This window comes from Schistocerca gregaria, chromosome 4 (assembly GCF_023897955.1).
Source record: "Schistocerca gregaria isolate iqSchGreg1 chromosome 4, iqSchGreg1.2, whole genome shotgun sequence".
Classification (NCBI taxonomy): Eukaryota; Metazoa; Arthropoda; class Insecta; order Orthoptera; family Acrididae; genus Schistocerca; species Schistocerca gregaria.
In genome coordinates this window covers 431,818,406-431,834,995 of record NC_064923.1, presented here as the reverse complement: position 1 = coordinate 431,834,995, position 16,590 = coordinate 431,818,406, and the positions used below count along the sequence as shown (strand labels likewise).

The following is a 16,590-nucleotide window of genomic DNA, read 5'->3' as shown; positions in this document are numbered from 1 at the left end:
CTTAGAAGAAAGATTAAGAAAAGGCAAACCTACGTTTCTAGCATTTGTAGACTTAGAGAAAGCTTTTGACAATGTTGACTGGAATACTCTTTTTCAAATTCTAAAGGTGGCAGGGGTAAAATACAGGGAGCGAAAGGCTATTTATAATTTGTACAGAAACCAGATGGCAGTAATAAGAGTCGAGGGGCATGAAAGGGAAGCAGTGGTTGGGAAAGGAGTGAGACAGGGTTGTAGCCTCTCCCCGATGTTATTCAATCTGTATATTGAGCAAGCAGTAAAGGAAACAAAAGAAAAATTTGGAGTAGGTATTAAAATTCATGGAGACGAAGTAAAAACTTTGAGGTTCGCCGATGACATTGTAATTCTGTCAGAGACGGCAAAGGACTTGGAAGAGCAGTTGAACGGAATGGACAGTGTCTTGAAAGGAGGATATAAGATGAACATTAACAAAAGCAAAACGAGGATAATGGAATGTAGTCAAATTAACTCGGGTGATGCTGAGGGAATTAGATTAGGAAATGAGACACTTAAAGTAGTAAAGGAGTTTTGCTATTTAGGAAGTAAAATAACTGATGATGGTCGAAGTAGAGAGGATATAAAATGTAGACTGGCAACGGCAAGGAAAGCGTTTCTGAAGAAGAGACATTTGTTAACATCTAATATAGATTTATGTATCAGGAAGTCGTTTCTGAAAGTATTTGTTTGGAGTGTAGCCATGTATGGAAGTGAAACATGGACGATAACTAGTTTGGACAAGAAGAGAATAGAAGCTTTCGAAATGTGGTGCTACAGAAGAATACTGAAGATAAGGTGGATAGATCACGTAACTAATGAGGAGGTATTGAATAGGATTGGGGAGAAGAGAAGTTTGTTGCACAACTTGACTAGAAGAAGGGATCGGTTGGTAGGACATGTTTTGAGGCATCAAGGGATCACAAATTTAGCGTTGGAGGGCAGCGTGGAGGGTAAAAATCGTAGAGGGAGACCGAGAGATGAGTACACTAAGCAGATTCAGAAGGATGTAGGTTGCAGTAGGTACTGGGAGATGAAGCAGCTTGCACAGGATAGAGTAGCATGGAGAGCTGCATCAAACCAGTCTCAGGACTGAAGACAACAACAACAACAACAACAACATATACCTCCATGATGGGTGTTGCCTTTTATGTATTTTGTGTCATAGATAATTAAGTCTGGATAAATTTTCTTCCTTCTTTTATCTGAATGTCATCACCTCTTTCTAAAGCTGATTGAAAGTGTTTAATGTTGTAACCTGGTATTTTCAATTTGAACCTGGGACAAATAGTAAAGGTGTGACTGAACAGCGCAGAAACAAACAGTGTGGAGGAGGAGTCGGAGAGAGAAGTTTCCTATCGCTGAGTTTCTTCAATCTATATGGAGAACGGATGGTGAGAGAAGCTTTGAAAAGATGTGGAAACTTCAGGATAGGAGGATGACTGCAGATGACGTGGTAGTGTCAAGACAACTGCAACACTGGATAAACTGGTGGGTGGGAACTGGGAGGAAATATGGCGTGGAAATCAACATCACGAAAACAAAAGTGATGCGAATTCAACATGGCAACAACCTATGAGAGGGCTGGAGAATGTGGAGCAGTTCAAGTACTTGAGAAGCTTGCTGACAAAGGATGGTCTCTGCACAAATGAAATTCGAGCAAAGATCACCATGGCCAAAGCCGAATTCAACATGAAGAGGTCAATGTTGACCAGGAAGTTGAGCTTTCAGTAAAGGAAGGAGGTGATGTAGTGCTACATCTGGAGCACCACAGTATGTGGAGCAGAGATGTGGACCAGGAGAGAAAATACCTGGAAAGTTTAGAAATGTGGTGCTGGAGAAGAGTAGGGAAGGTCAATTGGACATACAAGATGACAAATGACACAATGTACTGAGAAGCGTGAGAGAGAACACAGATATTTATTTAAATTTTTGTTCCCTGCTAGATACAGTTCAGCATATCCAGTTTCCTTTATTTATATCTCTATTTTGCTGTTAACAAAAAACTACCAGTTTCACTATGTCTGTTTTTTATTACATTTTTGTATTATATATTTCCACTATGTTACCTATGGCAAATTGTAAGTAGAGCTTCCTCATGTAGTTTTAGTCTACATTTCTTTTGCTTCTCATTAAGGACAATAGTGCATAAAGAGTTTTAACAAATACTACAGCTGCATTATTTAAAAATGATTAATGTAGGAATATGAAAGAAAGGAGAAGTAAAATATTTGTTCTGAGTAAAGTGATGATTAGTGGTGAAACTGGAAAGCAAAACTGGAATAATCTGGTTAAATGCAATAATGTGTGGTGAGTAGAATTAATTTGTCATATCTTTTTAATAGGCTGACACACATCTAAAGAAGAGAGAGAGTAAGCAACAAACAAGAAAAACTAAGAAGGATAATGATTAAAAAAGAGGAGTGCAAGGTTGAGAGCAGGGGTGGCAATGAGATCAATTAGAATGAGTGAAAAAAATCTGGTGGTGGTGGTGGTGGGTGGGAGCAATAGCCAAATGCAGTGAAAAACATGTTAGAATTTCAGAAAGCAGTTGTTTACAATATTAATGGGTTAATGGGTTATTATTTTCAAATATCAGGTATGCCAAGATTGTCTGTAAACCTTTTATTGATTACGGATAAAAAAAACCTACTTCTAAAGCAGTGGCAGGAGAACAGAAGTATAAAAAAGGTTCTTAGTCTGCTGGGGGAATAATGCTCAAGTCATCAACTTTTGGGGGACCCAAAGCCTGAAGTTCTGCAGACGATACGTTAGAATCATGTTGTGGGGACCTGAAGAAGGGTTGTGAAGCAATGCTGGATGTGAGGACTTCTTGGAAGCCTAGTAAGGGATGATTTTGAGATAGTGGTGGTGGATTAAGGTGGGATCGAGGTCACAACTGTTCAAAGCAAGGTTCTATGTCAGGCATACTGTTGGAAAGGTTTTGGGATTGGGTTGCAAAGTGATTTTTCCAGTTGACATTAGATGTGTGTTCTCCTGCCGTTGCTTGGTGAGTAAGATTTTTCTGTCTATCCAATTATATTATACATAGGTAATGAGTTTTCTAAGTTTCATACGAAGAAATGAAGTTAAAAATCTATTTCTAAGTTAGAGGAAAAATTATTATCTGTCTCCAAGGACTCTGTCAGTTATTACCACATTTGTATAGCTTTTCCTGCTTCTCATCACAGACATGACACTTGCAGGTGGCAAGGATGTAAAAGTGTGACTTTCAGAAGTGGGCAAAAGTCAAAATGTTGATTCTATTGGTACTTAGTGCAGCTGATATGCATAGAGATCTTAAGTGAACCATCAGAGAGTTGAAGAATAAAATCTGGGGCAAGTAGCTTGCTGACCTGAGGATAGTATCTTGCTGAACTGAGAAGAGCCAGCTGAAGTGATTTTGGGTGCTATTGTTGAAGCTCTCGGGGAAAGAACAATGGCAGCCTTTGTTGAATTAACAGTTTCCAATCTCAACGTAAAAATGAAAAAGCTTTTGGTTTGAACACAACAGTGCTTTACTAGACACAGACCATTAGAGGTGGTATGTCATTGCCTTCCTCTGACCTTTAAACCGACTTACCCAGCCAATTATAGAATGGCCTACAGTTTAATACAGACTCTGAACCACAGTCCAAAACAGTATTTTTTACATTAATGATCATTCTCAGAGGTGAAAAATGTGAGAAGTGGTAAGTAAAAATTGTAGGACTGACTGGGGACTGAACCTGGGAACTTTGCACTTGTGGCCTGACACTTTCCCACCACGTCCATCATTACAAACCATCAAAACCCACTAAGTCCATCATCACAATCATCATCATCATCATCATGTACTTGTGTTGTGTCGCAAATGTTGTTTTACAGAAAACAGGCCTGTGATATGGGTGTCATGTAGAGGCCATCAATTTTGCTCTTTGCTTACATTATACTGCCTTGTAACTGTCGGAAATATGATTTCTTATCTGGTGCTGTCACTCAGGTAGTAAGACATCAGTGAGCAACTTTCAGCAAGAGTAATCAATTTTCTTTATGTCTGGCTATTTAGGCTTAAGCAGTTCATAGTATAATGCGTAGGTCATGTGGTAATTCCTCCATGGTATTTCGGCAAACAGATTCGTTACCATCTTCAGGTGGTCCCTGGTGATTCCTATTCCACTCCTGTTGAGGTCCTACACATGCTGGCCATTACCCCTCGATCACTTCAAGGTCTGCAACTCCCAGCAAGAAGGCATTTTATGCTCAATTGTTCACAGGTCACAATTCATCTGTGACCCAAGACAGCCTTCCAGCTGAGTTGACACACCTGCAGACAACATTCTAAGAAAAGGGTATAACAGCAAGCACATAAAGACTGTGTTTAGGCAGGCTGTACCTAGGAAACAAATGGAAGGAAAAGAAGAACACAGATCACTGGCATGCATCTCGTTTGTCAGCAACCCCTCCATAGGAGTCAGCACAATCTCAGAGTGACATAATGTTGAAGGTAACAACGAAAAATATCGATTATTGACAAATAAATGGATAGATAAAAAATCCTGACCACCAAGCGGCAACTGGACATTCCACACACACAAAGTGTGGTATCCACCACTACTACATCTCTGCATCACACAGTAGCATGCTCCACTAAATGCAGTGGAGAACTGCTTCACTGGCCGCACTCCTCCGTGTGTAGCTCACTGTGAACATTGCAGGCCGCCTTCAGCACATGAGCTTCAAAACACAGCGACTGGTCACTCAGCAATTGGCCGCCCGAAATAAACAGTGACCCCGGCCACTCGCTCCATTAACTATGGAGTCTTTATTTTATTTAATGCCACTACTGACATCTACAAACCAGTTCTCAATGAGCTATGTTTCTACTCCACAACATGGAAGTGCTACCCTGCAGTGGACCTGCTATTCAATGTTGATTCGGCTGTGCTCTGGACTTACAGTCTGAATTATTTACTGGAACTCGGACAATATTCACTGGGCTTAGAATGAAAACAGACTAGTGATTTCCACCAGAATTCTGTATTTCACTTGCATTTCCTGGACATTGGTGTAACCACCACCAATTTATATATTTTCCATAATGTGTTTCTCTACAACTTCACACTTGGTGATAGAATTATTTGTATGAGTGTTGTGTCAATAAACGAGAGAACAGTGATATATTTATTGTGTTATTCCTAGTTATAACACAATAAAATGGCAATGAGCGAGCTACCACCTACATTGGAAGCTCTACTCATGCAGCTTATTCATCAGCAGGATCAGAACCAGAGGCTGCTACTGAACACCCTCCAACCACTTCTTCAAAGCTTACTGCAGATGCAAGCAGCACAGCATGTGGCAGTTTTTCCTTCCTTTCATGAAGCTTTAGAGGACTGGAAAGCCTACAAATCGAGATTACTGGAGCATTTCCATACATTTATGGCAACTAACAACAGCTTCATGAAATCTTTGTTTTTGTCACAGTCAAAACCTGAGATTTACTGGCTACTGTGCAAACTGCCCCCTTATCTAAACCTTCAGCGCTCACCTTTTAAAAAAGTCATTTGTTGCTGGCTAAATATTACCAGTGGCATACCCATGTAATTTCCTCCAAATGCACAAGAAATAGCCAAACCAGACTCACAGGGAATGGGACACAGAGTTACAAAGTTTAGGGTGAAAGTGTCATTTTGTTACCCCTAAAAGTAAAGAGTCATTTGCACATGAAATGGTCAGTCAGGGACATGATCGTCCGGGGTACTCCAGAGAGGGATTTCCAGCACAAGGCACTTCAACTCGAAGACCCGTCATTAGACAAAGTTTTGGACTTAGCACAAAGCTTCAAAGTGACCCAGAAGCAGGCCAGAAACTGGAGTCGTGGATCAACATAGCAGCCGTCAATGTAAACACATCCAAGCCAGCAGCCAATGGCAACACTAGTGGGGATTTGGGCGATGCTGTCCAGGTGGGATGTCATACCATTAACAAACAACGTCCTCCACCCCACTCGAGCCACTCAAACCGGTCTTGGGTACCAAAACAATTGCCATCATGTCCAGATTGTTTTGAAACCATCAACGTGAAGACTTGTCTTGACAGGTGGGCCTACTGCTTTACTGTTCTGCCAACAGCCATTTAGCTTCTGTATGTCACACGCCCGTCAGGATACAGCCTCCCACCAAACACATGAATCTTAACCTTGTAGCCACTACAGACCATCAAGAGACCTCCAACAAGCTTTTTGTAGAAATATAAATGGCAAAGAAACCAGTTCAATTACAACACTGGCGCAGCCATGAGCAGAATTACAGTACATATTTGAAACTTCGAGCTTCTCCCTTGCAAGAAACAAAGAGACATCTAATGGCGTATAATAAATATACCATCCCTGTACATGGCCAAGTCAAACTGCAAATGACATTATCAGAATGTCACCCACCACATTACCTTCTTAGTCATTAACAGTGATTTCACTGAGAGATTGTTTGAACTTGAACTCTTTTCAGAAATGTGGATTTTCAATAGACGATTCTGTGAATTTGGTATCCGAAGATGTTCCATACTCAGACCTAGAGACACTTTGCCAGGATTATAAGGGCCTTTTCACCCAAGGACTGGAACCGCACAGGATTTTGAGTTGCACATTGCACTGAAGCGTAATGCATGGCCTTGATATTTTTAGGCCTGCATCATTCCACTAGCTATTGCGACCAAGTAAAGGAAGAATTGGATCACCTAACTGCAACTGGAGTCCTCGAACCTATTCCTCCTAGTCAATGAGCTACCCCATTAATCATACTGTGAAAGCCAATGGGGAAAATCTGCCTTCGCAGCAATTTTAAAGTCACTGTCAATGCAAAATCAGAAACTGAAACATAGGCTATTCCAAAGCTGGAAGAATTACTGTCAAAATTAAAAGGTAGCAACTTCTCTAAAGCAAACCTACCTCATGCACACCCCCAACTTCCCCTTGATGCAGAACCTCAATAGTTTCGTACATTTAACACACTACATGGGCTTTATCGTTTGAAATGGTACAGAAAGTGCCTTTTCAATGGTTTTTGGAACAATTAGTGCTCAGAACAGATGGATGCATTAACAATTTAGACAACAACACCGTAACTGGGAGAACCACAGAGGTGCATTAACAATTTAGACAACAACACCGTAACTGGGAGAACCACAGAGGAACACCTTCACAATCTGAAATCTTTATTGAGTGTCTTATGGGAGGCTGGCCTAAAATACAGAAAAGAAAAATGTTTTTTTCCAGCTTGAGATTGAGTATCTTGACCACATCATTTCCCACTCAGGCATTCATCCTCCATATAAACACCTCAAAGCCATAATCAAACTTCCCACAGCAACAATGCTTCAGCTACTTCATTCCTTTCTGGGGAAGATATCGTATTACCACAGCAGCAACAGAAACTGAGGCAGTTGTGCAAAAAAGGGGCGCCTTTCCAGTGGACACCAGCTTATGACTGCAACTTCCACAGGTTGAAATCCCAGTTATTGATGGTCTACTACAAGTCCTGAGTCACATACTTCATGGATGGAAAAAATGACAAACTCCCAAGGCTCCCACAGAATTCTGACAGTTCTTTGATTCCTGCCATCAGCTCATGTTGATCAATGGAGTAACTCTTCTTTGTCCTGCAACTACTGCACCAAGGTCTCTGGGGGGAGGGGGGGTGGTTCTGAATTAAAGTCATAGCTCGCAGGTTAACTTACTGGCCTTGCATGAACCGGGAGATTGAACAACTGACACAAACATTTACATCCTGCCAAAGCCAGCAGGCAGCCCCACTACATTCATTTGCTTATTTGTCACCATGTGTTCGCCCTTGGGAGTGGGTACACATTGATTTTGCCAGGACAGTGTTTAACGCCATGTTCTTGATACTAGTTGATGCTTACTCCCAATTTCCATACATTGTCCGATGCAATGCCATGAAAACCACCAGAAACTTACAAAAAATTATTGCTATTGAAGGTTTGCCAGAAGTGCTTGTAACTGACAATGACCCACAATTCCGTAGCAAAGAGTTTTGTGGTTTATGTGCCCAGCATGGCATTCACAACAGTCTAACACCTCCCTTCCATCCACAATTGAATGGAGAAGCCGAAAGGATGGTTTGCACTTTCAAAATACAATCTTCAACCCCATCTAGGGCATTTCGTATGTATGCTCCTGTGCTCTGCGTCACCAATGTCGCTGAGGACACAGGAGGAGGACCCCATGGATGTTCATTCCGCCGGAATTCTGCATTTCACTTGCACTTCCTGGACATTGGTATAACAACCACCAATTTATATAATTTTCCGCTTGGTAACAGACATTTTGTATCAGTGTTGTGTAAATAAACCATAGAATGGTGGCATATTAACTGTGTTATTCCTAGTTATAACACAAAGGTTTAACTTTTACAAGCTATACAAGCCAATGGCTCCTTCCTCTGGCAGAAGAGTTGAAGGGGAAGGAAGAGGGGTGAAGCGAAGGACTGGAGATGTTTAGGATAAGGGGTACAGTTCAGAAAAGTCACCCAGAACTCTGGGTCATGGGAGACTTACTGGACGGAATGAGAAGGTGCGTTGTATGTAACAGAGGTGGAAAGGGGGATGGCGAAAAAAAGACAGGTCAGGCAATAACAGATGTAGAAAACTAAAATGGAGTGAAGAGAGGAGTAGTTACAGCGAAGAAATTTTGTGATCAAAGTACCGCAAATCAAGGCCAGATGGGTGCCAGAACCAAATACATGATGTAGTGCTTGTTCTCACCTGTAGAGTTTAGAGAAACTGCTGTCTTTGGGGAGAATCCAGATGCCACATGTGGTGAAACACGCACCGAAGTCACGAGTGTCATGTTGTAATGCTTTGCAACAGGATATCTGCCTATGCCCATTCATCCTGACTGATAATTGGGTGGTTGGCACACCAATGTAAAAGGCCAAACAGTGTTTGAATAACAGCTGGTATATGGGGTATATGATTTGTCGTTTCACAGGTAGCTCTCCCTTTGATATTATATGTTTTGCCAGTTACAGTGTTGGAGTATGTGGTGGTAGAAGAATGCATAGGGCAAGTCTTCCAGCAGGAAAGGTCACAGGCGTAGGAGGCACAGGGTATGGAGATCGGTGAGCATGAATCTCATTTCAGGGCACGATTTTAGGAAGTCATAGCCTTGTCTAAGTAGGTGATTAATACATTAAAGACCAGGATAATGCTGAGTGACAAATGGTGTGCTCCAAAATTGATTTTTGGAAGGATCAACAGTACCATGACTGGATTTGATGGCCTGAGAAATCTGCTTTTGAACTAGGCCTTTGCGGTAATTTCGTCCAGTGCAGGCTGATGTGAGAATAGTGGTGTATTACTGTAAAGAGTCTGCATCTGAAGAAATACGTTTCCCACGATTGCCAATGCTGAATGTTAAGGAGCGTTTCACATGGAAAGGATGGCAACTGTCAAGATGTAAGTACTGTTGTATGTTAGTAGTTTTAATGTGGATGGAAGTGTACAGCTGGCCTTCTGTGAAGATGAGATCAACATCAAGGAGAGTGGCATGGGACTCGGAAGAGGACCATGTGAAATTTAATTGGGAGAAGGCATTTAGAGATTCCAAGAATTTTAGCAGGTCAACTTCACCATGAGTCCATATGGCTAAGATGTCATCAATGTATCTAAACCAAAACAGAGGCTGAAGGCTTATGGATCCCAGGAAGGTTGCAACCCAATCTCAACATTTCCAAAAGCAAACCTTACACTAACCCTGATCTTTAACAGTTCCGACCATGATCGCAATAGCAACTTGATCCACTACCACTACCTCAAAATCATCCCTTACAAGCCTTCCGAGAATTCCTCACATCCAGCATTCCTTCACAACCCTTCCTCATGTTCCAACAACATGACTCTAACCTGTCCTCTACAGAACTCGAGGCCCTACGGTCGCTAAAAGTATTTTTCCCTCACAGTGCGAGTGTTTTACTTTCTTAATAACAGACTTGAGGAATGAAAATGGAGTTTCAGATTTTGACTACAGCTTGTCCTCTGAATGAGGCAGAGTTCTTTCTTCCTACAACAAGATTAAATATTAAGTGTTACACTGCATTGTAAAAAAAGTATATATAAAATTTGGATTCTGAGCAAAATGCAGATTTTTTAAATCCTGTTTTTATCCAATAATTCACGAGATAGGAAATTTACAATGGATGCTTGTAGTTCAGGCAATAAAATTTGGGAGGGAAAGAGTAATGAAACACAATAAAATTTAGATTGAAAAGGAAGAAGACTAATGAAATAAATTCAGCAAGGTTGTGAGAGAGCGGGATAGTAAAATTTTGCAAATAACATGAGTGTGTGTGTTACTAGAAGGTGAGCTGCAGCATGGGAGTGCTAAACAACAAGTAAATTCTAAAAATAAACACTGTACACTGACAACTGTCGGCCACTTAAAATCAAGTACAATCTCATAACATATCTTACACTAGAATTTCAAACTCTAGCATTGTCTGCAGAATAAATTAGTAGAGTGGACTGAAGAAAGTGAATTACTGTGGGATTAAGTAGGTAGGTGAGGCACAGAAGGAAACAACAACTGTGTCTATTCAAGCAATTACAAGATTAATGGCAAAACATTACTTCCACAAGTTTGCTTTTATTAGATATATGTTCATCTTTTTGCACACTACCTGGAAGGCTGTTGTGATATTGTTTATCCTGGCGTTGTTCACTCTGAGAGAACCATGCATAATAATAACTAGATGGTGATGGCAGTGGTGTATGTGATATGATGGTTCCAGGTGTAAATGTCGTCACATCAGAAGGCTGAGCAGCAATGACTGATAAAGGTGCTCCATTTCCTACAACTGAAAAAATTATAAAGTCTCAGTAATCAATAAATATTTAGTGGTTAAAAATCTGACCGAAGAGTAAAAGGAAAAAAACATCACAATGTTGTACAATGACATAAAGATGAAACTTTACCGAGTCCACCACATATAAAACAACACTAAAAAATGAAATTTGTGGAAAGTCACAGAATGTGGTTTGTAATGTCTTACATTATTAAGAGTGTAACAAATAAATAAATTAATATGATCCTAACAGGATGGAGAGGGCAGGGTTAATGTATCCACACCTATTGAAGAGTATCTCATTAGAAAGATAGTCAGTTACACAACTGTGAGTAACTGTATTTACGCACATCATAAAATGTTTTGTTTCACCCCGGTTCTCAGAATTCCTGAAGATAAGACACCAACTGTGGATATTGTACCACAGACAGAGTCCCTTTGACTGTTCAGAGATGCCACTAAAACTACCCGAAGATATAAACAACCATGCATGAGCAGCCCCTATTAGATGGAGGGGGTCCAACAACCGATCAGTTCCAGTCATTTCACCAGGAAGGAGGTAATTTCGAGGTTCAATCACGTCTGCATTTTTACTTTGTGCCAGGAAGGGCTCTCAACAACGGGAAGTGTCCAGGCGACTCGGAATGAACCAAAGAGATATTGTTTGGACAGGGAGGAGATACAGAGTGTCAGGAAATGTTGATGACATGCCTCCCTCAGGCCACCCAAGGGCAACTACTGCAGTGGATGACTGCTACCTGTGATTATGCGTTGGAGAAACCCTGACAGCAACGCCAACATGTTGGCTAATGTTTTTCATGCAGCCACAGGACGTCGTGTTATGACTCAAACTGTGCACAATAGGCTGCATGATGTGTAACTTCACTCCCGACGTCCATGGCAAGGTCCATCTTAGAAACCATGACACCATGCAGCACGGTACAGGTAGGCCCAACAACATGCCGAATGGATTGCTCAGGATTGGCATCATGCTCTCTTCACCAATGAATGAAGAGTAAACCTTCAGCCAGACAATCGTCGGAGATGTGTTTGGAGGTAACCCAGTCAGAGTGAAATCCTTAGACACATTGTCCAGCGAGTGTAACAAGGTGAAAGTTCTCTGCTGATTTGGGGTGGCATTATGTGGGGCCGACATACACCACTGGTGGTTATGTAAGGTGCCATAACAGCTGTACGATACATGAATAGCATCCTCCAACTGATAGTGCAATCATATTGGCAGCATATCAGCGAGGCACTTGTCTTCATTGATGACAATTTGCGCCCCCATCATGCACATCTTGTGAATGACTTGCTTCAGGATAGCAACATCGCTCAACTAGAGTGGCTAGAATGTTCTCCAGACATTAACCCTATCGAACATGCCTGGGATAGATTGAAAAGAGCTGTTTATGGATGACATGACCCACCAACCACTCTTGAGGGATCTATGCCATATCGCCATTGAGGAGTAGGACAACTGGGACAAACATTGCCTTGATGAAATCATGGGTAGTATGCCATGACGAATACAGGCATGCATCAATGCAAGAGGATGTGCAACTGGGTATTAGAGGTACTGGTGTGTACAGCAATCTGGACCACCACCTATGAAGGTCTCGCTGTATGGTGGTACAACATGCAATGTGTGGTTTTCATGAGCAATAAAAAGGTGGAAATGATGTTTATGTTGATCTCTATTCCAATTTTCTGAACAAGTTCCAGAACTCTAAGAACGGAGGTGATGCAGAACTTTTTATGATGTGTATATTTTGTATTGGGAGCGGGGCGAGGTGTGGCAAAACCCATAGTGACAGATGAAATTGTCATGGAAAACCCTCCTGGTATATTCAGCACAGGGAAGCAAGTCTGTGAGGCAGAATAGTTCACAGGTAGTGGCCAGAACAAGGACACTCAGCACTGGCAGCAGTATACTGTGACGACAAAGCCTTGCTCTCCACACAATGCCAGAACATGTTTGTAGCTGTCAAGGCCATCAACTGTTGGAGGGACAGGGCTATCTCTCACTTTGCACACTTTCTGTTTATGTTGAGGTTAAGTTTTTCACTTTAAAACCCATCTAGAAACAAACAATGCATAGACAAACACACAAGTATTCAATATTGTTTCACGTCTAAAAATTACGTCTTTCCTGGTGTTTTTGGTAGGATGTTAGAAGCCTATGACGAAAGTGTCACTCTCAGATCATCTCGGTAACTCATCATATATAGTTTTCCATAAACCTGCTGTCCTCCACATATTCATGAATGGAGTAAATAAGGAAAATGGCAAATCTATCAGTGATATTGCTTTAATACATCGGCAGTCGTTAGGAACCACAGTAATAACTTTTTCGCTCCATGTTTGTTGCTTCCGTTCACAGTCAGCAATGCAGCTGAGCAGACATGTGAGCCACCAAAGAAATACTTATTATCAGATTTTTAGCAAAATATTTGGTGAAAAAGCCTGATTCTTTCATGCTGTACTGTATCTTTTCTTGATAGAGAACTGAATTTCTTTTCCTTATCCATTTTACTCACTTCGCTGTATTCAGTTAAATAAAACACTGGATGAAATTTTAAGATTTTTGCAGAGGTAAAAACTAACACTTTACGTAGATTGCGTATGGCATGTTTTACACTGCAGTCACAGTGATGCAGTTTAGCTAACATATGAAAAATGTATTTTAAGTTGAGAGTATACTTGCCATTCTCAAGATACTGTTTTTACATATATGAGAGAGTTGTGCATGCTGCCTCCACTGTTCTGGCCATGTGCAAAATGAGCCAGGTGGCCATAACATACATTGTATTTCATAAATGGTTCAAGATATCAAAACAAGGTATTTCGCAAATGGTCACATGTAAACATGTGCTTCTATTGCATTATGTTTAATAATGAAAACTTTTTTATACCTCAAAATATAGATGTAACTACAGTTTTTTCAATGGAAAGATGTACTTATTTTAACAGGATTTAATATTCCATCAAAAAAAGAATATTGTGGCATTGTACACATTAATAATATTTACAAGAGTCGATGTGAGACACTCAGTTTTAATCAAAATCCTATTGCTGTTATTTCACAAGATTTAATCACTAAGTAACTAAATGTATAGCTATTTCAGTTTCCATTGAGATCTTCTGTCTATTAGCAACCTATAGAATGCATTACAGCTAAATATAATGATATCAGCTTTCCAGGTACTCTCTTCAGTAACCTATAGTAAGGGGCTTTATATGGAGGCATCTGATATTCTACTTATGTTTCTTTTATCTTGTGACAAGTACCTGATGTTAACTGCCTTCACCATCTTAGTGCATCCAGAGCACCTGGGGACAGCAGCAGTGGTGCGCATTAACACATCAACAGCAGTCAAAGGGTGAATTCAATGTCCAATTTCAATCGTAAGAATCTCATACAAGATAGTTGCGAAAGAAAGTATGTTTCTGTTGTATATATTATCCATGTTTCAGAAAACAATGTGCATGTTGAGTGGATCAATCTTGATGAAAAGTATTACTTATTACTTTTTCATTTCTTGTCAAAATGAAGATTATCAACGAGTTGCTTTCATTCTTATTAACTTCAGTTTGGTGTGTTAAGTGTTTCTTGATGTCTTTCAAAGTCTAGCTTCTTGAAATAACAATGCACAGAATTACAGGGAATATTTTAATGGAAAACTCTTGGTGCAGTATAAGATACGGTGTGAAGGACAACAACTACTCGCCATGCAAGAGCACTGGGCACCAAATAAGCTTAATATGCTTCCAATGTTAAAAACAAGACTCATATTGCAGAAAAATGTAGAGGGTAAAAATTGTAGAGGAACATGACTGCATGAATATGTTAAGAAGTTTCACGTGGATATAATTTGCAGCAGTTGTTTAGATTTTTTAGAGGTGTGTGGGATAGACTATCTTGGGTAACTGCATCAAGCCAGTCTCCAGACTAATGATCACAATAGCAACAACAATGTTTTGTTTATGTTCTCCATGGGTATACTGCCGGATATGATCGTCTTCACTACATGATATTTTGGCAGGCCATCAGGCCACCGTCTTCAGGTGCGGCCGCTGAGTACACAATCACGCCAGAACTGAATGAACATAAGAAACAGCGGCTCATTTATACCCCCTGGTACAGGCCACTGCACCTGCACGAGAAGCAGAAGAGCTGTTCCCTGCGAAGCGAAGAATTGCAGCATTGCCGGCCTTGTGAAGTGAAGAATTGCAGCACTACCAGCAGTAGAAACTGGCAAAAGTGATAAATCACAAATTAAGATGTAATGGATCAAAAACCAGAGCGTTGTTGTTTAATATCAGATAAAATAGGGTTCCATATCTTCTGCTGTTCTTTCAGTTCCAGCGTGATTGTGTACTCAGCGACTGCACCTGAAGATGGTGGTCAAAATATCGTGTAGTGAAGACGATCATATACGGCAGCATACCCAAGCAGAGCATAAATATATAAGACGCTGGGAAAATCCACGGAATCATAATGATGTTTCATGTTATTTAAGAGGGAGCAATTTTTAGAGGATTTTTTCAATATTTGTTGTGTTGTGGTTTTGCTGACATTTTCAGAGCAGCTGTCTACTGAGGCATTTGCATTTTTTTCCATTCTCTGTGGGAAGTAACACACTACAGCAAGGCCTAGGAATATTTTTGTTTTATTTTGTACTGTGGTCCTTGTCAGATGTAGATCATTTGCCCAGTACATTTCCAGTCCGTAAAATCCACTCCTGAGGGGCAGTTTTGGAATACTCATCTGCCAAAACCTCTTCATTGGTTTCACTTCAGTTTCCAGATTAAAACTGCTCTATATGTGGAACAGAGTATGTCATACCTGACAAATAGAGTGGATGTTCTGCTGTGTCGTCTGAACAGAACACAGCCATGGCAAAATCACCACAGTGCTAAGATGTGAGCTGATGCCACTGCCATAGAGGACTCGGCACTTAAGAGATTTCCACGAACACTACGGGTGGTGCTGAGGGTGAAGATATCGACTTCACCTCAGCCAATTGCCAGCTGAGTACAATTCGCCAATGACTGGACAACAACAGACAGAAGCCTACTCGAAAGATGGAAGAGCAGCTCTTGCCCACTTGGTTATAGACCATCATCCAGGGCTGTCTTAGATAGGGAACAATCACTTAGCGAACTCTACGAAGTGAACAGACAGTTGTTGTAAATTACATTTGCTATGAACTGTGAAGTTTACGTATTTTACTTAGCCACTGAGGGCCTTTTTGTGTTATATTACATGCAGTATTGCAGATTTCATTATTCAATCATTTGTTACTAATTTGTTGGACTGCTGTAGAACTTTCACTCTCCTATCCAGTTACCTGTCCCTGGGGCCTATCTGTGTAATAGTGGCAGGGAGAAATTGTCTTAGCAGTGTACAGCACAAGAAGCTGTTTCAAAAACTCACAAACTTGGCATTCCATGACAACACTGGCAACTCGGCTCCCACAGCAGTAGCAATGAGACCTTTACATGTTCCTAATAAAAATATTGGGGATCTCATACAAATTTTCCAATGCACACAAAAATTATATCTGCTTCCTTAACTTAGCTTAATTTAAATCTTGTTTAGCACAGTATCCAAAGCTATAACACACTGGCACTATTACATATTTATAAAGAGACATACATATTCTAGAGTATAAAACAATGGAAACTCCACCTAGGAATACCAACAATGTAGGAAAAGACAGATCATCACTTA

The 16,590-nt window shown here is 40.6% G+C and overlaps 1 protein-coding gene across 1 annotated transcript in view; it reads right to left on the bottom strand.

The window, feature by feature from the left end:
• The window catches only part of LOC126267762 (probable RNA-binding protein 46), a 158,853-nt gene that overhangs the window by 13,779 nt on the left and 128,484 nt on the right, over nt 1-16,590 (bottom strand). The window contains exon 6 of the mRNA XM_049973065.1: nt 10,689-10,865. Within this exon, the coding sequence (XP_049829022.1) occupies nt 10,689-10,865 (177 nt within the window). The remainder of the gene's footprint in view (nt 1-10,688; nt 10,866-16,590) is intronic.